Source organism: Carcharhinus amblyrhynchos, chromosome 4 (genome assembly GCF_965287045.1).
Source record: "Carcharhinus amblyrhynchos chromosome 4, sCarAmb.v2.hapA, whole genome shotgun sequence".
NCBI classification, from domain to species: domain Eukaryota; kingdom Metazoa; phylum Chordata; class Chondrichthyes; order Carcharhiniformes; family Carcharhinidae; genus Carcharhinus; species Carcharhinus amblyrhynchos.
The window spans coordinates 130,408,152-130,431,783 of NC_137327.1; the positions used below are offsets into that span (position 1 = coordinate 130,408,152).

The window sequence follows — 23,632 nt, forward strand, 5'->3', positions numbered from 1 at the left end:
TTATTACGAGAGAGGAAGTGCTAGGGCTTTTAGGTAGCGTAAGGACGGATAAAGCTCCGGGGCCTGATGGTATTTATCCCAGGCTGCTTAGGGAGGCGAAAGATGAAATTGCTGGGCCTCTGGCGCACATCTTTGTCTCTTCTTTGGACACAGGTGAGGTCCCAGAAGACTGGAGGGTAGCAAATGTGGTCCCGTTGTTCAAAAAAGGTAGTAGGGATAACCCTGGGAATTATAGGCCGGTGAGTTTGACGTCGGTGGTAGGGAAGTTAACGGAAAAAATACTTAGGGGTAGGATGTATGAGCATTTGGAGCGTTGCGATCTGATTAGGGATACGCAACATGGCTTTGTTAAGAGGGAGGTCTTGCCTTATGAATCTGGTGGAATTCTTTGAGGAGGTGACAAAAACGGTTGACGATGGGAGAGCCGTTGATGTCATCTATATGGATTTCAGTAAGGCGTTTGACAAAGTCCCTCACGGTAGGCTGGTAGAAAAGGTTAAGGCGCATGGGATACGAGGCCAGGTAGCTAGGTGGATTGAGAACTGGCTGGGAAATAGGAGACAGAGGGTAGTTGTGGAGGGGACCTTGTCGGGCTGGAGGCCAGTGACCAGTGGTGTGCCGCAGGGCTCGGTACTGGGACCTCTCCTCTTTGTAGTCTACATAAATGACTTGGAAGAGGGCGTAGGTGGTGTGATCAGCAAGTTTGCTGATGACACCAAGATGGCAGGGTTGGCGGGTACGGAACTGGATTGTCAGGTGATACAACAGGATATAGATAGGTTGGTGCAGTGGGTAGATAGGTGGCAGATGGCATTTAATCCTGACAAATGCGAGGTGATGCATTTTGGACGGAATAATGCAGAGAGGAGCTATGTGATAAAAGGTAGGCCGATTAGGAGTATAGACATACAGAGGGACCTGGGAGTGCAGGTTCACAAATCCATGAAGGTTGCGTCACAAGTGGAGAACGTTGTTAGGAAGGCTTATGGGATGTTAGCCTTTATAGGAAGGGGCATAGAGTATAAAAGCTGCCGTCTAATGCTTCAGTTGTACAGAACGTTGGTTAGACCGCATTTGGAGTACTGCGTCCAGTTCTGGTCACCTTACTACCGGAAGGACGTGGAGTCTCTGGAAAGGGTGCAGAGGAGGTTTACCAGGATGTTGCCTGGCATGGGGGGACTGGGTTACGAGGAGAGATTGAAGAAACTGGGGCTATTCTCCTTGGAAAGACAGAGATTGAGAGGGGACATGATAGAAGTATATAAGATACTGAAGGGAATAGATAGAGTTAATAGTGAGAGACTGCTCCCTAGACTGGGTACGAACACGAGAGGTCATCATTTAAGGGTGAGGGGGGGGGGGGGAGGTATAATTTGGAGGTGAGAAGAAGGTTCTTTACGCAGAGAGTTGTGGGGGTCTGGAACGCGCTACCGAGTAGGGTGGTGGAGGCAGGAACGTTGGACTCGTTTAAGATGCAGTTAGATAGGCACATGAGTGAAACGAGAATGGAGGGATATGGTAGGGGCTATTAAATAGGGTTAAACCTCGGGAGACACCGGAAGGGCAGGCTGTATGATTAATATTTTTTGTCTTTATTCCACAGGTGGAGGTCCACCTCGTGTCAAGCGAGGGGCATGCACACGGCGGGTCGTGCATGGGCTGCTCTTGGAAGTCCAGGAGTGGCCTAGTACTTCATGTCGGTGTGTGTGCTTGATCCTGGACCGGTAGACGGGCGCCGCAACAGCTCAGTGACTAGCACTGCTGGCTGTGCAGACACATGGATTTGGGCCTGTGTCTGTGGGAGTTTGCGCATTCTCCCTGTGGTTGCGTGGGTTTCCTCCGGGCGCTCCGGTTTCCTCCCACACCCCAAAGATGTGCTCTTAGGCTAATCGGTTTTTACCAAATTGACACTATTTCTTCCCTGAATCTGACTGAGTAGGGTCCCATTCGTAGACATGCAGGGTAGAATAGGTGTAGGGTGATGCGGCGGCGCGGGCTCGTTGGGCCGAAGGGCCTGTTTCCCGTGCTGGGTTGTTCTTTGCTCTTCTTTGTTCTTTGAGATAGGGATGGAGGTGGAAATCTTTGTGGTGGAGAGCATATGGGATACAAAGCTCAGTTCAAAGTCAAGTGGAGCATTTAAATTAACAATCTGGTTGCACTTAACATATTGGATCAGAAGGAGGCTGAAGCTAAGTGGGTTGTGGTTGTGTTGGGGTGGTGGCAAAGTTGATTTTGTTCAGTCTTTCCAAAGTAGGTTTACAATGCAATGCAAGACAAGGAATACTGAAATACCACAAACAGTCTCAACAATCAGTAATGACTGGACTATTTTAAGACTTGGTGTTGAGAAAGAAGGCCCAGGCTCGCTGCTTTCAGCAATGTCGATGTATTCTAGTAGATGTGAATCGCTCTATTATTTCCCAAATATCAATTTAGACAAGATCCATTCAGGAAGTACACCCAAGGTGACCCTATGTTTCTTGTATCTTGCTGCAAATAATGAAGCATAATGTTGTCAAAAACAAGACAGATAGATGTGCTCAATTTTTGTACTTATGTTTTATCAAGATCATCAAACTTCGTTCAAACCAAAGTTGGAAATCGAGGAAACCTTCAAAATATTATGGAAAACAATAATTTTATTATACTTAAGCAGCATGGTACACTTTTCTTGACTAAGGGAACAGATATTGAATTGATTTGGGGAAGGAATAGCCTAGTGGTATTATCACTAGTCTAGCAACTCAGAAATCCAGAAACTCAGCAAATGTTCTGGGGATTGTGGTTCGAATCCCACTGTGGCAGGTGATAGATTTTGAGTTCAATAAAAAGTATCTGGAATTAAGAATCTTCTGATGACCCATGTCAGTTGTCAGAAAAACTCACCTAGTTAATTAATGTCCTATAGGGGAGGAAATCTGCTGTCCTTACCTGGTCTGGCCTAATGTGATTCCAGAGTCACAGCAATGTGTTTGACTCTCAACTGCCCGCCAAGGGCAATCAGGGATGGGCAATAAATGCTGGCCAGCCAGCGACACTCATGTCCCACTAATGAATAAAAAAAATGCAAATTATTTCTGTTGATGGGTGCCATGGGGGTAATAGGAAGAGTCTAATTGTGCATGTGTGATATTTTGTACCCAAGAAAACCTTGTCAAACAGTAAATGCTGAGTGTACTATCAAACTAGCACCTTCCTTCATGAGAAAAAGGTGGTGAAGATGCCATTCTTTATAAACATAGCACTTCAATTGTGATATATGTATTTCAGCAGTCCAGGTTCCAGGTTCCAGGATTCAGGTGCATTGTGTCTAAATGAGCAAGCAGTATGTTATGGACACATATTCAACCGCATAAGAGAAGTTCACACAGCAACCAATTTGAGTAAAATATTAAACAGCAATGAGACCTGCCCATGTAAATAGCACATTCTCATCTTTTAGGATGAAGACATACACCTCAGAAAGCAGCATACCAAAAATAGCGTACAACCTTCCACATTATACCTTGATATGAAGAGTGCCATACTGGATAGTGTGTAGAATTTGTCAAAAAGACAAAATATCTCAAAAATTTCAACAAGTTAACAAGCCGTTTAACTCGACTACGATGCAGTGGTTACATCAGTGGTATCTTTCTCCAACAGAATGCCACTGTCAGTTCAAAAAGACATTCTGCCTGCCATTTAACCAATGTTGTGTATGAATTTCAGTGTCAATATGATGCCAGTTACACTGGCCATAGACCCCAGCAACTGATCAAATCAAACTGCATGTTCCTTTGTTGTTTGTAAAGGTGAAGTACAGATCACACTCAACCAGCCTGCACTTGCAAAACCCAGTCTACTTTATAGTGATTCTGTGACTGGGCAGCACTTGCTGAAAAATCTTGAACATGCTAAAAGCCACACTAACAATCAATTTAAGATAAGCAGTTGAGCGTGTAATGTGCTTCACTTACATTTGCTGAAAGCAATACGCATTCATATATATATAGGATGGATAGTCTAAATGCAGAGAGAATGTTTTCCCTGATTGGGGGGGGGTGGGTGGTTTAGGCCAGGGGGCACAGTCTCAGGATGCGGGGTAGACCAATTAGGACTAAGATGAGGAAACATTTCTCCACTCAAAAGGTAGCAAATCTGTGGAATTCCCTACCAAAGAAGGCTGTGGTGGCCAAGTCATTGAATATATTCAACAGATTTTTAGATTTTCATGTCATTGAAGGGTTTGGGAAGAATGTGGGAATATGGCATTGACAGAGAGGCTGGAATTTTACTGCCCCACCCACCACAGGAAGTGGTGTATGATGCGGAGTGGGCGAAGGTAGGACAATGGGAAGGTCTGCTGACTTCTGGTGGGATTTTACAGTTTGGGGATGAACGAAGCTGTAAAATCCTACCCAAAGGGTCAGTCAATGATCATACTGAATGGTGGAACAGGCTCGAAGGGCGGAATGGCCCACTCTTGCTCTTAGCTTCCATGTTTCTGTATGCAGGAATCCATTCTCTGCAAACAAAAGGAATATGTTCAAGCCTTGCACCTTCTATAAATTACCTGTAATAGTTCCCTCCTGCTTTCTCCATAACCAGTCAAAATGCCAACAAATCAGCACCTTCTCTCCTTCTGTATAAATTGTTGTGATTGGTTGAAATTTGGCAATCTGATATTTGTCTTGACTTGCGCAAGACAAGATGCTCTGGCACTTTTCAGCAAGATTCTATAACTAACAACCTATAGGCTATCTATAGGCACACACAATCTATAGGCACACACTTGGCGTATATCTTTTCACGGAGACAATACTAAAGGTGCTTTCCTGCCAATTACGGCAACAGCCACTTACTTTTAGCAACAATGAACGGCAAATGGGCTATTTAGAAATTCCATGACTGTATCAGTAGCATTGATAGATTTTGCAGAAGGTGTTGAAGACAACAGTTTTAGTCTTTCCCTTGTGTTTATATGGAGGAAATTGTGACTCAGCCAAAAATGAAATTCAGACAACCAGTCTGACATCAAAACCAGTAGTGGGATCGAAAGAGATGGGAGATAAGTTTGTGTTATTAGCATGTATATAAAAGGTGAACTCATGCATGTGGACAATTGCCCCATGAAAAGCAGAAACGACTGATATTGATCCTTAGTAATAACAAGTAATATTTGTGCCCCTCATTCCACAATCATGATGTTAATTTGACATCAGGGTCAATTCTACACAAAACAGTTGTTCCAATTTTCAATGTTGATATATACAAACTAACAACAGGTAACAGAGATACAGACAATCCCGTTTATATTTAGGAGAAACGGTGGTGTCGTGGTAATGTCACTGGACTGGTAATCCAGAGGGCCAGGGTTTAAATCTCACTGTGGCAGCTGGCGGAATTTAAAATTCAATTAATATGTAAAAAATTCTGGAATTGAAAGCTAGTATCCATTATAGCAACCACAATTGCTGCAAAGACCCATCTGGTTCACTAATATCCTTTAAGCAAGGAAATCTACCTTCCTTACCTGGTCTAGACTACTGTGACTCCAGAACCAAACAATGTAGTTGACTCTTAACTGCCCTCTTGACATAGTCTATCAAGCCACTCAATTCAAGAGTAATTACGGATGGGGAACATATGCTGGCCTTGCCAGCGATGCCCACATCCTACGAAAGAATAAAGAGAAAAACTATCTAAAATTATTTGAAAGCTCAGTATCAAATACATCCTTTTTAATTACAATTTTTCAACCATCTAACCTTTTAATCAAAACTGTGGAAATGTTTCTTACCTCCAAGCGTCATTCCAGCTGCAAAGCACTTTCTCAGACGACATGATGGGCAGTTTTTTCTCCGTACTTTATCAATTGTGCAATCATTCCTGCTAGCACAAAGAAACTTGTGCTTTCCTAGAAGAAAAGAATCAAATAAAAGTTGTACTGGAATACAAAATTCTAGGATCTATTGATTAAAATAACACAAGTAAATTAGGTAGCATAACTGGCTAATGGTGAGCATGATTTAGATTTAAGAATCCAGAAACCTGGCTTAGGGTCTACGATGATTGGGAGCTTTTATCTCCTGAGTTGGAAATGTTTAGATCTGATGGGTTCAATACTATTAGAGGAATAAACATGATTGGCCACATTTTCACGACTGAGGCAGATAACTTGAGTTTGGAAATTTTCTGACTCATCAAACCCCTGCCTTGGTTTAAAGTACCCTGTCAGTTTTTGCTCCAGGGCAGTAGGTGGCTAGAGGCAGGCCCTTTGACACCAGAAATAGATCCTCAGCAGTGAAACGAACAGGTGAGAGCCGAAGTAGCCTTGGTTCCCTGAAACATCATCCAAGTAAAAACATTTACTTGGCGCTCTAGCCTCTACTGATCCTCACCCACACCTACCTCCCACAGTACCTCCATGCCAATTCATACAATACCCCCCATCCCCAATCCCTTGCTGAGATCACTGTAGCTTTTGAAATTCGACCAAGCTTGCATAAAAACACCTAGGACAATTTCAATAAATACTCCGCCCACAGATGTATCAACTGTTCTACAAATCAAAAAAATCATTCAGAGGTTTCCTTTTAATAATTACTGACATCTGCAGATTGGTTTCTTTCACATTTAAACCAACTGATAATTTAGAAAGCCATAATGTGGCAATGCCAGCGTTGGAGACTGAGGTAAACAGAGTAAGAAGTCTCTCAACACCAGGTTAAAGTCCAACAGGCTTATTTGGTAGCACAAGCTTTTGGAGTGTCACTCCTTCTTCAGGTGAGTGAGTGACTAAGTTTAGAAAGCATCAGAGCATGACAATTTAACAGACCTTATCTGTTCTTATGTATACCATGAATTTGTGATTCCCAGAACACATGTTGAAGTTCTTGGAATTACCAAACTGGGTTCTGTTTGAACTCAGTACTGAATTGAAATGGTCCAGCTAGGTTTGGGTTTCTCTCATTGGTGAGTCAAGTCCGAGTCCCTTTCCCCCAATGGCAAAGTGGGATCTATCAGAAATGGTTGCATGGGTCCCCTACATTTTTCTTTAAAAAGGTCTGTAGAGCTCTCCCAATATGCCCTTTTCTTAAAAATTCAGCACGTTACAACTTCAGCATCTAGCACTGAATTAAATAGTTCCGAACTACCAGTCTAGTTCCACTGCAAAATCTTTGTTTTGGATTCTAATTTCAAGGTTATATCACAAGTGCTCTTTTGTGAAGTCTAACTTTATTGGCATGCCCTTTACAGTGTAGAAATGCTGGATGGTATTGACTGTGATCATCTCCTTGATCTATAGAATCAGCACTGCTATAATCATTGAATTCACCTGACAGGTTTCCAAAACACTCAATTAAAATCCAGTGAGTTTTCATAGTTGTTGAATAATAAGATGCAGGAATACATCAGTGCCTTCAACAATGAAGAAATTAACACAACCTGACTCCTCGGAAGAATAATTATTCAGTATTTCAATTAAATATTTCCATCCCTTAGTGTAAGAAATCAATCTGCAAACACGTTTTTGTTCGGTGTTGCTCTCGTCTTCTTTCAGTTTGGATTTTCACAACTATGGCCATATAATGCCTTTGCTAACACACATGCCTTCATGAACTGCATAACACTTGTAGTACACTGCCGCTGGATTTGCACTTGGGGATGCCAGCATGTTTCTGCCCCAAGTGAGGCCCTGCACATGACAGCATGCACACATGCACACACACAAAACCTGGTGCACATTTCCTCCCTCATCCCCAGCCTCTCTGTCAAAACTCCCCGCCTCTCCAGCCACACCCTACACCCCTCCCATCCCTTTCAGGCTTTACCTCTCCCCTGTGAAACCTATATACTTACCAGATCCTAGTCTGTGGAACTTCGAAATAGGGATTGCTTTTTGTAGATCTAGCCACTGCTATGATAGAAGCTGCTGGGATTACCAAGTTGCCAACCAATCAAATTGCCAGCTAGGGATGGGACCTCGATTTCCTACCAATTAATACTGCTGATTCTTCAGGTGTTGGGCTGGGAAACTGCACAATCTGAAAATCCTGTCTGAGGTATTATATATTACCTCCCATCAAAACAACCTTCTTGCGAATTTCTGAAAAAAGACATTTTGTCAATGCTTTCCATCTTGCGCTTGCCAGGACAATCATAAAAACACCAAATCAAGGGAAACAAAAACTTTAAACTGGATGAGGAGAGACAGTTGATTGGTTGGCATGTGGACTCTGATTGGTAGAAGCATTACCGTAGAGAATGTACCAGTTAATGGTAACTGACAGTTAACCGCTAAACTCTGTTTGAAAATTTAAACTGGGCAGCTGGACTCGCAATGATTCCTGGCAATCATTCGGTGCAAATGTTACTTGTCACTTGTCAGCCCACACCTGGATGTTGTCCAAGTCTTATTGCATTTGGACATGAATTGCTTCAGTATCTGAAGACTGGCGCACAATACTGAACACTGTGCAATTGTCAGCAAACATTTCTGACTGTATGATGAAAGGCAGGTCATTGATGAAGCAGCTGAAGATTGTTGGGCCTAGAACATTATCCTGATGAACTCCTGCAGTAATGTCCTGGAGCGCAGATGATTGACCTCCAATCATAACGGCAGCACAGTGGTTAAGTACGGCTGCTGCACAGTGCCAAGGGTTCAATTCCGGCTTCAGGTAACTGTCTGCGTAGAATTTGTCTGTTCTCTCTATCTGTGTAGGATTCCTCTGGTGCTCTGGTTTCTTTCCGCAGTTGAAGGACGTGCAGGTTAGGTTGACTGGTCATACTAAATTGCTCCTTAGAGTCGGAGGATTAGCAGAGTAAATACATGGGTCACAGGGATAGGGCCTGGATGGGATTATTACTGGTGCAGGCTTATGGGCCGAATGGCCTCTTTCTGCACTGTAGGGATGCTATGATTACAACCGTCTTCTTTTGTGCCACATGATACCAATCAGCAGAGGGATTTCCCCCTGATTTCCATTGACCCCATTTTGCGTGGGCTTCTTGATACTATACTTGGTCAAATGCTACCTTGATGTCAAGGGCAGTATCACCTCACCTCTGGTATTCAGCTCCTTAGTCCAACATAGAAAACAGAAACAGAAGTCGGCCACTCTGCCCTTCAAACCTGCTCCACCATTCATTACAATCATGGCTGATCATCAAATTCCATCTTTCCCTATATCCCTTCATCTCTTTAGCCCCAAGAACTATATCTAATTCATTCTTGAAACCTCAGATTGTTTTGGCCTCTACTTTCTGTGTAGTGGATTCCACAGATTCACCACAACTGAGGTGAAGAGAAAATTTCTTCTCACCTCAGTTGTAAAAGGTTTATGCCTTATCCTCAAATTGTGACCCTTAGTTCTGGACTCCCTCACTATCGGGAACACTTTTTCTGAATCTACCATGTCTAATCCTGTTAGAAGTTTATTAGGTTTTATGAGAGCCTCTCTTTCTTCTACACTCCAATGAATATAATCCTAACCAACACAAAGCACACAGAAAATTGCACAAAGTAAGTAATCTACACAGCAATACAAAGCGCTCCTCACTCCCAGGATTGCCGGCAGCCCTCTTGTGTGAAGCCTGCCATACTGAGTGAAAGACAGGTGCGATCTACAAAATGGAGGATCGAGTGTCGAAAATACCACCCTACAGCACATGGCCCCTTGTGACATCAAATTATTTCTCTGGACTCAAATTCTTATATTTCATTTTCTGTTGATTTTCATCAGCCATGGTTCAAGAGTAGTACTTTTGTCTTTCAATCACAAGGTTCTGTGTTCAATTCCCATTCCAGGACTTGAGCACATAAATCAAGGCAGACATGCCCATGCAATACTGAGGAAAGTTTGCACTATTAGAGGTGCTATCTTTCAGTTGAAATGTTGAACCAAGGCCCCATCTGCCTGCTCAACTGGAAATAAACAATACCATAGCATGACATCGAAGAAGGAAGGGGGATTATATCTAGTGTTCTGGAAAAAAATTAACCCTCAATCAATATCAGGAAAATAGATAATCTGGTCATTATCACAATATTGCTTTTGATGGTTTCCTGTGCGCAAATCGCTTGTCGCATTTAGGAACGTAGGAATACAGGAATATGCAATTCGGTCTGCTGCACCATTCAATTAGATCATGGCTGTTCTTCCACCTCATGCCATTTGCCCACACTATCCCCACATGACTTGATATCTTTTATACATAGTTCCCCAATTTGCCTCCTTTTTTTTTGCAAAAATATACTTTATTCACAGAATATCTGAAATAATGTTCCAAACATTCCAAAATGGCCATCACACAAGGTGCTGTAACATGGAGATTCTTTACATGTATCAAGTTACACGAAGCTGTTCCAATACAGTCAAAGACACATTACAGCCATTTCAAAACGGTCCTGGCAACTGATGCAAAGGTATTTAAAAGTTGCCTACATAGATCAAGTTGCACTCTGAGATGCTTCAATACAACTGTGACATACGTAATATTCATTGTATACATTCAATGAGTCTTTCGGCCCAAAGGGCTTCTGCTCACCTCGGTTCACTGTGGCTGAAAGAACTTCGACAGCATCCTTCCCCTCTGAGGTGGCTGCCCCAAGTCTTAGTGTGTCTCTCAGCATGTAGTCCTGGGTTTTGGAACGTGCTGTCTGAAACACTCAGTCGGGGACAACTCCTTGTACTGGAAGACCAACAAGTCTTGGGCAGATCAAAGAGCGTGTTTCACCACGTTAATGATCCTCCAGCAGTAGCTGATGTTTGTCTTGGAGTATGTCACAGAATCCTGCAACATGCAGCTGCTCTGGATGAACTTCGATAAAAACCACCCTCTCTCTCTCCAGATCTTCTTTGAAAAGGTACTTTGCACAAGGAGGTCGACAAAGGTCTCTTCCCCAGCACAGTCACCTTGAGGGCAACATGCAGATGGGGTGAGATTCTAGGCAGATAGAAAGGATCTAATGGGAGGGCCTTTCTCACCACCAGCCAAGCTAGATCTTGGTGCTTATCTGAAAGTTCTGGTGATGAGGCACTTTGCTATATGACTATTAATCTGATAGGCTCTGTCATCAACTTTTCCGATAGGGCAAATAGGACATTCTGTACAGACCACTGCCTGATGAACTTGTGGTCAAAGATAATTTTCTGCATACATTTTTCCCACAAGGGCCAGGTCCAACTAGCGTTCCACTGCAGTGTGGCCAGATCCCTCCTTCGCAACATGGGGACAGGTTTGTGTTTGCATACAGAAGATCTATGCATAGCTCGATGCAGCCACACAAAGGTGGAAATTGGAATTAGGGTGATGTTGGATACTTCCTCCCTGCCTCCCCCACCCCTTTTATCTTGAGGTTTGTACATTGCGTCCCGACGTACGTGGTCCATTTTAGATTGTCAGATGATTTGTCCCTCATACCTTTGTAATTCCCTTTGTTTACATTTAGACCCTAGTGTCGGATTGAAGTGAACCACTTTCAAACTAAATATAAAATTTTGTCATTCTTTCCTTTACAACAAGATTATTAATTAATTAGCCCTTTCACGTTGCACAAAACTAGATCTAAAATAGCCCGCTCTCTAGTTGGTTCTTCAAAATACAATTCTAGAAAATCATCTTATATACATTCCAGGAACTGTCCCAAGATGCCCAAGTTACATGCACTTCTAATTCCCTGATTTATCCTGCAGTCTATATTACCATACTGTTTGGTGGCTATAGACAACTCCTATCAATGCTTGCTGCTCCTTGCTATTACTTTGCTCAAACCAAACTGATTCTACATCTTGATTTTTCAATCCAAGATCGTTTCACACTAATGTACTGATCCTGTTCTCTATCAACAGCAGTACTCCACCTCCTTTTGCCTATCCATCCTAAATATCAAGTATCCTTGAACATTCAGTTCCCAGCCTTGGTCATCCTGCAGCTACATCTCCGTAATGGCAATTAGATCATTCCTGTTTTCTTCCACTTGAGCTTGTTGCAACTGCTAGGTGCTTTCAGATAGAGTACCTTGAATTCTCTATTTTTATTATTATTGCAATCACTGGGCTTGTCTGCTGGTGAACTTTTAAGTTTGTACACTCATATTATCAATTTCCTCATTGCTAGCTTGCTCTCTGCCTCATTCTCTCTCGGTTATCACACTTTCCCTCACTCCCACCATTTAGTTTAAAGTCCTCTCTAACATCCGATTTATACAATTCATCAGAATACTGGTCCCAGCACAATTCAGGTGTAGACCTTCCCAATGGTACAGCTTCCACTTACCGCAGTATAAGAACTAGAGTCCCATGAATTGAACCCATTTCTCTTATGCTAACCTTTGAGTCACATATTCAACTCTCCAATATTACAACAGTGACCAGGCTTCAAAGGTATTGGATTGCTTGTTAAGCACTTTCAGACATCCAGTGATAGTGAAAAATGCTATATAAACACAAGTCTTATTTATTCTATTCTTCCCATTTTCATTAAAAATAGATATGTAAAAGTTCATTCACTTGAATAGTGAAAGCCAACAGATACATATTTTGTCCTTCCAAACTTTATTTAAATTTGGAGAATGGTGAAGGATGGGTGCCTCCAGGTCTTTCATTGATTATATAAGTAGTGGGAATAATTTAAAATGGTGGAGCACTCAGACATAGTATTGAGCAATTTCAGGTTCCAGGCGTTCGCCATAGGCAAGATTGCCTTGATCCCAATATGCTAAGTTAGTCATGAGATAATACAACCCAGAGACAAATTATATCCCTATGTAATAAAGTACACCAGCAAACGTTTGACAATAAAGACCTCAGCAAATCAACAAACATTCTGCTGTACAGAACATACACTCCTGCACTATAGCGAAGCCTGGACTGCGTTTCAGTGACACATATGCAAACTAGATAAATGCCACCAGCAACGTTTTTGCTGCGTCCTCTGGAGTTAATAGGAGGACCGTCAAACAAACCTTAGTGTTCTTCTTCAAGCCAATTTCACAAGCACTCAGGCAAAACTGAAAAATCAACAATCATGGAATGGATTCTATAACTGGATGGCCGGAAGTGTCACCCCCGTCAGGTCCTGTTGTCTCAACTCAAATGACCAGCATTCCAGGAGAGGTCGAAGAAAACACCACAAAGGCACTCTGAAACCAAAACAGAAAACGTTGGAAGATCTCAACAGATCTGGCAGTATCCGTAAAGAGAGAAAACAGCTGATGTTTCGAGTTCAGATGACCCTTTGACAAAGGCTGAGATTTGACTTAGGGTCATTTGGACTCAAAACGTCAGCTCTTTTCTCTCCTACCAGATGCTGCCAGACCTGCTGAGATTTTCCAGCATTTTCCTTTTTGGTTTCAGATTCCAGCATCTGCAGTAATTTGCTTTTATTAAAGACATTCTGAAGATCTCCAATTTCAAAGCAATCTATTCTGTTTGAGCAAAGAAACAGCTCATGTCACTATTTGAAGAGAATCAGATAATTTTTCCAGTATTCTGACCAACATGATCACAATTCCTGGTAATTCCTATCATTTATTTGCTATTTATGAGACCTTGGAAGGTCACAGTAGAAGTGCAGCTCTGGTTTGTACTACTGGTGGCCTCTGCACTGAGATTTCACATTTGGTAAATTTATGAGTGGCATGGTGGCACAGTGGTTAGCACTGCTGCCTCTCAGCATCAGAGACCTAGGTTCGATTCCTGGCTTGGGTCACTGTCTGTGTGGAGTTTGCACATTCTCCCCACGTCTATTTCCTCCCACAGTCCACAGTATGGAATAGATTGATTGGCCATGCTAAATTGCCCCTTAATGTCAGGGGAACAAGCAGGGTAAATATGTGGGGTTACGAGGGTAGGACTAGAGTGGGAATGTTGTTGTTGCAGGCTCAATGGGCCAAATGGCCTCCTTCTGCACAGTAGGGATTGTAGTCTATGAGCCTAAAGAATGCAAGACATTAAATTTTATGAAAATAGCAGTGCATCTCCTTGGCAATATTTTTAATGTAATATTACCTTGCCTTTAAGAAACATATTTACATCATGTTTTTGTAAGGGGTATGTCTAAAATTCAACTCTGTTTTACACGGTACCAATTTGCCTTTGCCTCCACCAGGCAGCTCTCACACTGAGAATGCAAGCTAATGACTGATTTTAGCTAGGGATGTGTTAGTTTTAATCTGAGTTAATGTATTTTTTTTTGTTTATTCCCCTGGGTTTCAGAATCGGGTTTTGATTAGATTGATCTGCAGAGGCAGGTTCATGTAAATGGGCAGAGCTAAGCCTGCAGGGAAAACACATAATTCTCTTTATTTTGAAGCAATCAGTTTCTACCTGCTCCTGAAAGAAGTAGGAGGTGGCTTTCCGTCTCACTCTTTGGAGGTTGCTATTTGTGGCTGTCAGAAGACAAGTGTCTCTCAGTCACTCTCTCTCCAGAGGTGTTCAAAAGGTTCTAGGACTGTTACCAAGTATGTAAGCCTGTGTGTCATTAACTGATTTTGAAGAGGCGTTGAAATCAATAAGAAGACTATTGCTTGAATTAGAACTAAGAGAGACAGGTTAGCAGATAAGAATTATATCGTCATGTTTAAGTATTTAAATTAGTAAAAGTTAAAACTAAATAATTTGTTATAATTAAACTGTGTTAAAAGCTTCCTTGTGTCAATAGAATCACCCTTGGAGTGAAATATCTTATTCTCACTTTAATGCCAAAATAGAAAAACTGCTAGTCGGGATTCATAACATACTTTAGGGGATTATGCTCTGTAACCCTAATAATCCCAAAAGCTTGTGAGTTTACTATCAAATAAATTGGTTGGACTTAAACCTGGTGTTGTCAGACTTCTCACTGTGTTTACCCTAATAATAAGACAGATGATAAACATCAAGTGTTAAATTTCTTTCCAGCATTTTACGATCACAGTAAAATTAATTTCCATTAGTAGACCAGGCTGTAGCTTTTCCTTCAAGTCACACCAATTATTTGAACACAAGTTCTGTGTTCTTATTAAGCTGTTGCAAAGAACCACCTGCAGTGGCTCTTCTACTCCTGTAGGCATTTAGAAATGCAACGACTGATTAGAGACAATGAGCATGGCTTTGTGAGTGGAAAATCATGTCTTCACAACTTTGACTGAGTTGTTTGAAGGGATAACCAAGAAGATAGATGAGTGCAGCTGATGTTGTCTATGTGGGCTTTAGCAAGGCCTTTGTCAAAGTACCTCAAGGTAGCTGGTGCATAAGGTTAAATCTCACGGGCTCCAGGGTAACATAGCCAAATGGATACAAAATTGGCTTGAAAACAGAAGACAAGAGGATGGTTGTAGAGAGTTGATTTTCAAACTGGAGGCCTGTGACCAGTGGTGTGCCTCAGGGATCGGTATTGGGTCCATTGTTATTTGTCATTTACATTAATGATTTGGATGAGAATTTTAATAATCATGGTTAGTAAGTTTGTAGATGATACCAAGATTAGTGCATAGTGGACAGTGAAGAAGGTTATCTAGGATTGCAATAGGATCTTGATCAAGATCTGAATGTCTGATGAATGGTAGATGGAGTTTAATTTAGGTAAATGTGAGGTGATGCATTTTGGTAGATCGAACTAGGGCAGGACTAAGTCAGTTAATGGTAGGGTGTTGAGGGGAGTCAGGTGCTATAGAACAAAAAGATCGAGGGTACAGATTCATAAGCTCCTTTAAAGTGGAGTCACAGGTGGACAAAGTGATGAAGAAGCATTCAAGCATGCTTGCTTTCATTGCTCAGAACATTAAATTCAGGAGTTAGCATGTCTTGTTGAAGTTGTACAGGACAGTGGTAAGGCCACACTTAGAATATTGTGTACAGTTCTGGTCACCCTATTATAGAGAGGATATTATTAAACTAGAAAGAGTGCCAAAAACATTTACTAGGATGCTACCGGCACTTGATGGTTTGAGTTACGAGGAGTGGCTGGATAAACTGGGACTTTTTTCTCTGCAGTGTAGGAGGCTTTGGGGTGATTTTATAGAGGTTTATAAAATAAAGAGGGGCATAGATAGTCAATATCTTTTCCCAAAGGTGAGGGAGTTAAAACCAGGGGGCATAGGTTTAAGGTGAGAGGGGAAAGATACAAGAGTGTCCAGAGGGGCAATTTTTTCACGCAGAGATGTGTTGAGTGTCTGGAACAAGCTGCCAGAGTAGTAGAGATGGGTACAATTGTCTTTTAAAAAGTGTTTAGACAGTTACATGGGTAAGATGGGTATAGAGGGATATGGGCAATTGAGATTAGCTTAGGCATTTAAAAAAAAGGGTGGTATGGACAAGTTCAACCAAAGGGCCTGTTTCCATGCTGTAAATCTCCATGACTCTACTGCTACCTTGGCCCTCTTATTTCTCATCTGCATGCTACTCCTCAATGATATCTGAAGACACAATACCAAGTGAGAAATGTAAACAAACTGCACTTAACTCTATCTCATCACCATCACAGGCACAGTGGTTAGCATTGCTGCCTCACAGCAAGAGAGACCCAGGTTTGATTCCCAGCTTGTGTCACTGTCAGTGCAGAGTCTGCACATTCCCCCTATGTCTGCGTGGGTTTCCTCCAGATGCTTGTGTCCTCCCACCCTCCAAAAGACGTACTGGTTAGGTGCACTGGCCATGCTAATTTTCCCTCAATGTGCGCAAACAGCTGAAGTGTGGAGACTAGAGTAATTTCACATAACTTCATTGCAGTGTTACGGTAAGCCTACTTGTGACACTAATAAATAAACTTCCTTGAAACCCAAGCTGTCTCTATTTGTTACACAGATTGTCTTACATTTAGTACTTGATGGTCCAGTACTTGATGAGCAGAAATTTCCTCCAACTAAATATTTGGAAGATTGAAGTCTTTAGGTACCAGTACAAATTATATTTCCCACCCACAATTTCCAATCTGGCAACTGAATAAAAGCATTCATAATCTTGGTACTATGCTGACATGGATGCGACTTCATGAATATGGTAACAAAGAAATAGCTGGCATAATCAGATCACAGAATGTCATGTGTTTGTCCGTATTTAAGTGATTTTCTTGACCATTGAAGCCTTATGGCCAAATTGTTAACAGCATTACTTACAAAGTAACAACCTTGGTTCCATTATATTTGGAAAGGACCCCCACACTTGGAAGTGTTAATTTCAAAATTGTTACAGAATGCAAAATTCCCATCTGATGACACTGATAAGCCCAGAATTTTTCCCATCAATAAATCTTTGTATGTTAATAGATTATTCACAGGCCAAGGACTGGAACCGACAAAAGATTTAAGATGTTACAATCCAAGAGGGTTGTTCAGCAATCATTGTCATCGGTGTGATTTTTATACTATGAGAAGCGTGCATTTAGGAATAGAGGGAGTGATTTGCAAGGATAACAGTAGAAAGTGAGATCCACACAGATGGGACAGACTTCTCAAAAGGGATCCTCAGAGTGAATAGTGTTTGAAATCAAGGAGATAAAGGGAATAGCATAGGTGGGTACCGATTCAAATTGCACAGTGCCCTGGACAGGCATCTGTGATTTGATAAACAGTTAAAAGAAGATTAAGATGTACTGGGTTGTGAGCCTTGACCATTTTAACCCACCTGGATGGGTCACTGCAGTTGAGTCTGACTCCACAAAAATTTGAGGAATGTAAAGTTCATGACCAAGTGAAAATCAAAATGAGCACGGCGTGTCTGGCTGTTACCATATGGACGAAAAACACAACAGATAGTGCAGGAACATCAGTGAAATGAAGAAAGGTTGCAGGAGAAGGTTGCAGGCTGCAGAAAAAGAATGTAGTAATTGCGAGATTGATGAAAGAAGTGTCAGAGACGAGACTGGAGAGAAAAGGCAGAAGATAGCAATAATGTGCTGCTACCTACAAGCAGAGACAGTTGATTTGCAACAACACTTCCAGGCGGCATGGTAGCACAGCGATAAGCACTGCTGCTTCACGGCTCCAGGGTCCTGGGTTCGATTCTGGGCTTGGGTCACTGTCTGTGTGGAGTTTGCATGTTCTCCTCGTGTTTGCGTGGGTTTCCTCCGGGTGCTCCGATTTCCTCCCACAGTCCAAAGATGTGTGGGTTAGGTTGATTGGCCATGCTAAGAAATTGCCCCTTAGTGTCCAGGGATGCTGTGTTTGGTGCAGACTCGATGGGCCAAAGGGCCTCTTTCTGCACTGTCGGGTTCTATGATTCTACATATAGGAACTGCAGGTAAAATGTGCAGCACAAGGAGCTCAGAAATGGTGACTGGCATGCTAAGAAGAAATTAAACAGCTCCAGCACAAGTTACAGAGTCAAAGAGATGTAAAGTGTGCTATTGCAGGGCCCTGGAAGAAGGGAATGTGTTACACAATTTGTGGAAGGCGGCAGAAAAGGAAATTATGGAAAGTGAAAGGAAAGGTTATGGTGTAATGGGTTCAGTACAGTAATAGAAAATGCCACCAGTGGCTGGAGGACGCTCAGCATTGTTGAATTATGAGCAAGCTTATAGTCTCTCACGATTACGGGAGGCAGCGAGGGATTTAAGAACATTTGAATGAGTTGGAGTTACAGAAAGGCACGTTTTGATTTGATTTATTATTATCACATGTATTAACATACAGTGAAAAGTATTGTTTCTTAACGATATACAGAAAAAACATGCCTTTCATAGAGAAGGAAACAAGAGAGTGCAGAATGTACTGTTACAGTCATAACTAGGGTGTAGAAAAAGATTAACTTAATACAAGGTTAGACAATTCAAAAGTCTGACAGCAGCAAGGAAGAAGCTGTTCTTGAGTCGGTTGGTACATGACCTCAGACTTTTGTATCTTTTTCCCGAAGGAAGAAGGTGGAAGAGAGAATGTCTAGGGTGCATGGGGTCCTTAATTGTGCTGGCTGCTTTGCCGAGACAGCAGGAAGTGTAGCCAGAGTCAATGGATGAGAGGCTGGTTTGCGTGATGGTTTGGGCTACATTTGTTGTTCCTTTGCAGTCTTGGGCATAGCAGGTGCCATACCAAGCTGTGATACAACCAGAAAGAATGCTTTCTATGGTGCATCTGTAAAACTTGGTGAGAGTCATAGCTGACATGCCAAATTTCTTTAGTCTTCTGAGAAAGTAGAGACGTTGGTGGGCTTTCTTAACTATAGTGTCGACATGGGAGAACCAGGACAGGCTGTTGGTGATCTGGGCATCTAAAAACTTGAAACTCTCGACCCTTTCTACTTCGCCTCTGTTTATGTAGACAGGAGCACGTTCTCCTTCACACTTCCTGACAATCACTTTTGTTTTGCCGATATTGAGGGAGAGATTATTGTTGCCGCACCAGTTCACCAGACTCTCTATCTCACTCCTGTACTCTGTCTCATTATTGTTTGAGATCCAATCCACTAAGGTGGTGTCGTCAGCAAACTTGAAAATCAAATTGGAGAGGAATTTGGCCGCACAGTCATAGATGTATCAGTATAGTAGAGGGCTGAGAACACAGTCTTGTGGGGCACCAGTGCTGAGGATGATTATGGAGGAGATGTTGTTGCCTATCTTTACTGATTGTGGTCTGTGAGTTAGGAAGTTCAGGATCCAGTCGTACAGGGAAGTGCCAAGGCCTAGGCCACGGAGTTTGGAGAAGAGTCTTGTGGGAATAATAGTGTTGCAGGCTAAGCTGTAGTCAACAAATAGGAGTCTGACATAAATTCCTTGTTATCTAGGTGTTCCAGGGTTGAATGCAGGGCCAGGGAAATGGAGTCTGCTATGCACCTGTTGTGGCGAGTAGGCAAACTGTAGTGGATCCAGGAGGAGAGGTAATAAGCCGTGGATAACGAAGGAGGTGAAGGAAAGTGTTAAATTAAAAGTGGAGGAATTTAGAGTAGCTAAGAGTAGTGGGCGAGAAGAGGATTGGGAGAGGTTTAAATGTCAACAAAGATTGACAAAGAAGCTGATAAAGGAGGGTAGGAGAAACTATGAAGCTGGGCTAGCGCTTAATATAAAAAAGGATAGCAAGAGTTTTTATAAATATATAAAAAGGAAGAGGCTGGCTAGGGTGAACGTTGGTCCTTTAGAGGATGAGAAAGGGGACCTAGTGGTAGGGGATGGGGATATGGCTAAGGTATTGAATAACTTTTTTGTTTCTGTCTTCACGGAGGAGGACGTGAATAATTTGCCGGGTGTTAGCGATGGAAAGGTGGTAGGACTGGAGGGTCTTAATGACATTACTGTTACTAGAGAGGTGGTGCTCGACAGACTGGAGGAGCTGATTGTGGACAAGTCCCCAGGACCGGATGGAATGCATCCGAGGGTTCTGAAAGAAATGGCGGAGGTTATAGTGGATGCATTGGTGGTTATTTTCCAGACGTCGCTGGATTCCGGGGAAGTGCCGGATGATTGGAAAACGGCTAATGTTACGCCGTTGTTTAAGAAGGGTGCCAGGCAAAAGGCAGGGAATTATAGGCCGGTTAGTTTAACGTCTGTGGTAGGTAAAATGTTAGAATCCGTCATTAAGGAGGAAATTGCGAGGCATCTTGAAGGGAATTGCTTGATAGAGCAGACGCAGCACGGTTTCATTAAAGGGAAGTCGTGCCTGACAAATTTACTGGAGTTCTATGAGGATGTGTCTAGGGCGGTCGATAGAGGAGAGCCGGTGGATGTGGTCTTTCTGGATTTTCAGAAGGCGTTTGACAAAGTACCTCATAAGAGGTTACTGCAGAAGGTCAGGGGACTTGGAGTTGGGGTAGGGTGTTAGCATGGATAGAGGATTGGTTGTCAAATAGGAGGCAGAGAGTGGGGGTCAACGGGTGCTATTCGGATTGGCGGATGGTGACTAGTGGAGTGCCCCAGGGGTCGGTGCTGGGGCCTCAGCTTTTTACCATTTATATAGATGATCTGGAGGAGGGAACCGAGTGTAGGGTGTCGAAATTTGCGGATGACACCAAGATTGGGGGAACGGCAAATTGTGCGGAGGGTGTGGAGAGTCTGCAGAAGGATCTAGATAGGCTGGGCGAATGGGCCAGGAAATGGCAAATGGAACTTAATGTTGGCAAGTGTGAGGTGGTCCACTTTGGTAGGAAGAATGGTAGGAAGGACTATTACTTACGTGGCAAAAAACTGCAGCAGGCGACGGTGCAGAGGGACCTCAGGATCCTTGTGCATGAGTCGCAAAAACCCAGCTTGCAGGTGCAGCAGGTGGTCAGGAAGGCAAATGGGATGCTGGCCTTCATAGCGAAGGGGATTGAATATAAAAGTAGGGAGGTCTTGCTGCAGCTGTATAGGGCATTGGTGAGGCCGCAGCTGGACTACTGTGTGCAGTTTTGGGCGCCGTACCTGCGCAAAGATATTTTGGCCTTGGAGGGAGTGCAGAGGAGGTTTACTAGGCTGATACTGGAGTTGAGGGGGTTGAGCTATGAGGAGAGGCTGAACAAACTAGGCTTGCACTCGTTGGAGTTTAGAAGAATGAGGGGAGATCTCATTGAGACGTATAAGACGATGAATGGGATGGATAGGATAGAGGTGGAGAGACTCTTCCCGCTCAAAAAAGACACTAGGACTAGGGGGCACAGCCTCAAGATAAAGGGGGGGCGTTTTAGAACGGAGTTGAGGAGGAACTTCTTCACTCAAAGGGTGGTGAATCTCTGGAATTCTCTACCCGTTGAAGTGGTGGAGGCTGCCTCGCTAAATATTTTCAAGAAGCGGGTTGATGGGTTTTTGATAAGAGAGGGGATTAAGGGTTATGGGGAGAGGGCCGGAAAGTGGAACTGAGCCACGACAGATCAACCATGATCTTATTGAATGGCGGGGCAGGCTCGAAGGGCCAGATGGCCTACTCCTGCTCCTATTTCTTATGTTCTTAATCCGGGAGGTTGGAATTGTTTGGTGCCATGACTAATCTTTCAAAGCATTTCATAATGATGGAGGTCACAGCCACAGGCTGATAGTCATTAAGGCACGTTGCTTGGTTTTCCTTGGGTACCGGGATTACGGTCATCTTCTTGAAGCAGACAGGGACCTCAGATTGTTGTAAAGAGAGGCTGAAGATGTCTGTAAATACCCCCACTAGCTGATCCCCACAGGATCTGAGTGCACATACGGGTACCCCATTTTGGGTTTAGAATTGATGGCTGTGATGCTGGATTTTGAGGAAAACGAAGAAAAAGAAATTTCTCCTTTTTGTCTGGATAGGTCGGTTCTGTCTAACTCCACTATACTAAAGTGTCAAATATGTTCAACCAATGGTAACTTGGAACAATACTACGCAATGGGTTAGAGAAGGTTGCGGGTGCAGAGAAGGTGACCGGTTTATGATCATGATACAAACTATGCTGGGGAGGAGAAACACCCAGAAACATTTGCTATTAGACTAGCTTGTTTATTATGAAACACAAGGAGGTGGGTTGGATCAGAATTAACTGATAGATGATGATCTCCGCCAATGATTAGTGTCTCCTGTAGCTCGCACAAAACCTGTTACTTACATAATCATATCACGGTTTGATTTGGGAGATAGGAGTGCAATGGAAGATTGTGTGTTAACACTGAGTATGCTGTGGGAGGATAAACAAGGCAAGCAGGATAGGAACAAGTCAGAAAGGGGTAAAAAAGATAGAGAAGGTTAAAGCACAGGTAAGTTCAGACGTGGTCCCTAAAAAGAGCTAGGGAGACTGTGAAGATATGATGGAGCAAAACCAAGGGACCACCTGTGGAAAAAAAAGTACAGGCAACTGACCAGGCAGAGATAGCACTGAATGCTGTAGCTGACAAAACTGACGAACTAGCATCGGAGAGTTATGCACCAAGGCATATGGAAGGGCTAGAAAGAATCTTGGGGATGTGGATCTCAAAATGTAACAGGATGGTTGGCCCATACCTTGGAGAAGTTACTACGCCAGACTGGAGGTAATATAATTCCACAAAGGGAGGAGATGAAAAGGAACTTAAGCTGAAACCCTTTGCGCAATGAAGGGGCCATAACAGCCAGCTATCATGTCTTGTCCCCTTAGACATTACAGCCACAGTAGACTAACTGTAGGTTTAATAGTAGAAGGACAGAAAGGGAAATAGACAGTATATACAGGGATGTCACAGACTGTGGTCCATGCAATGGCTCTGTGGGTATCCAGTCGATCTAGAGGTGAACTTTTACCTCTTGGGAGGATTTACAGGAAATAACTGGCTAGCATGGTATCAAAATATCTTTATACACAAATTGGAATGCAAATTAATGAATTGGGATAATGGGAGAGGAGCATCAGACTGTATGGAAGCAAATTATTTAGTAATAGTGCATCTTGCTAGATTGACAAGAAAACGTACGTATGGTTTCAGAAAAGGGAGCATATTGGGAAAACATTGCTTTGAAAAGAAGAGTGGAGTAAAATCATTATGGAGCATGAAAAGGGCACTTGTCCACCAAAAGCTAAGGGAGAAAACCAGGAGTAAAAGTGCTGGTAGACGGACCATCTACGAAGATCTCTCAAAGGCAATATAACTTCCCCAAAGAAGCAGAAGGGGATCTAGAAGTAGTGATGGAGTCCCTTGTGGATCATGGGGTCTGAAGATCTTTGATGACACAGGCAAATACATTGAACTCGTCGAAATGAAGCCAGATGGATCATGGATGATGACAATAGGGTAATAAGTAAGGATATTGCAGCTTGAGTTCTGA

The 23,632-nt window shown here is 42.8% G+C and overlaps 1 protein-coding gene across 1 annotated transcript in view; it reads right to left on the reverse strand.

Moving 5' to 3' along the window:
- Positions 1–23,632, reverse strand: part of ar (androgen receptor) — a 247,025-nt gene that overhangs the window by 96,389 nt on the left and 127,004 nt on the right. Inside the window, exon 3 of the mRNA XM_080187884.1 lies at positions 5,783–5,899. Within this exon, the coding sequence (XP_080044010.1) occupies positions 5,783–5,899 (117 nt within the window). The remainder of the gene's footprint in view (positions 1–5,782; positions 5,900–23,632) is intronic.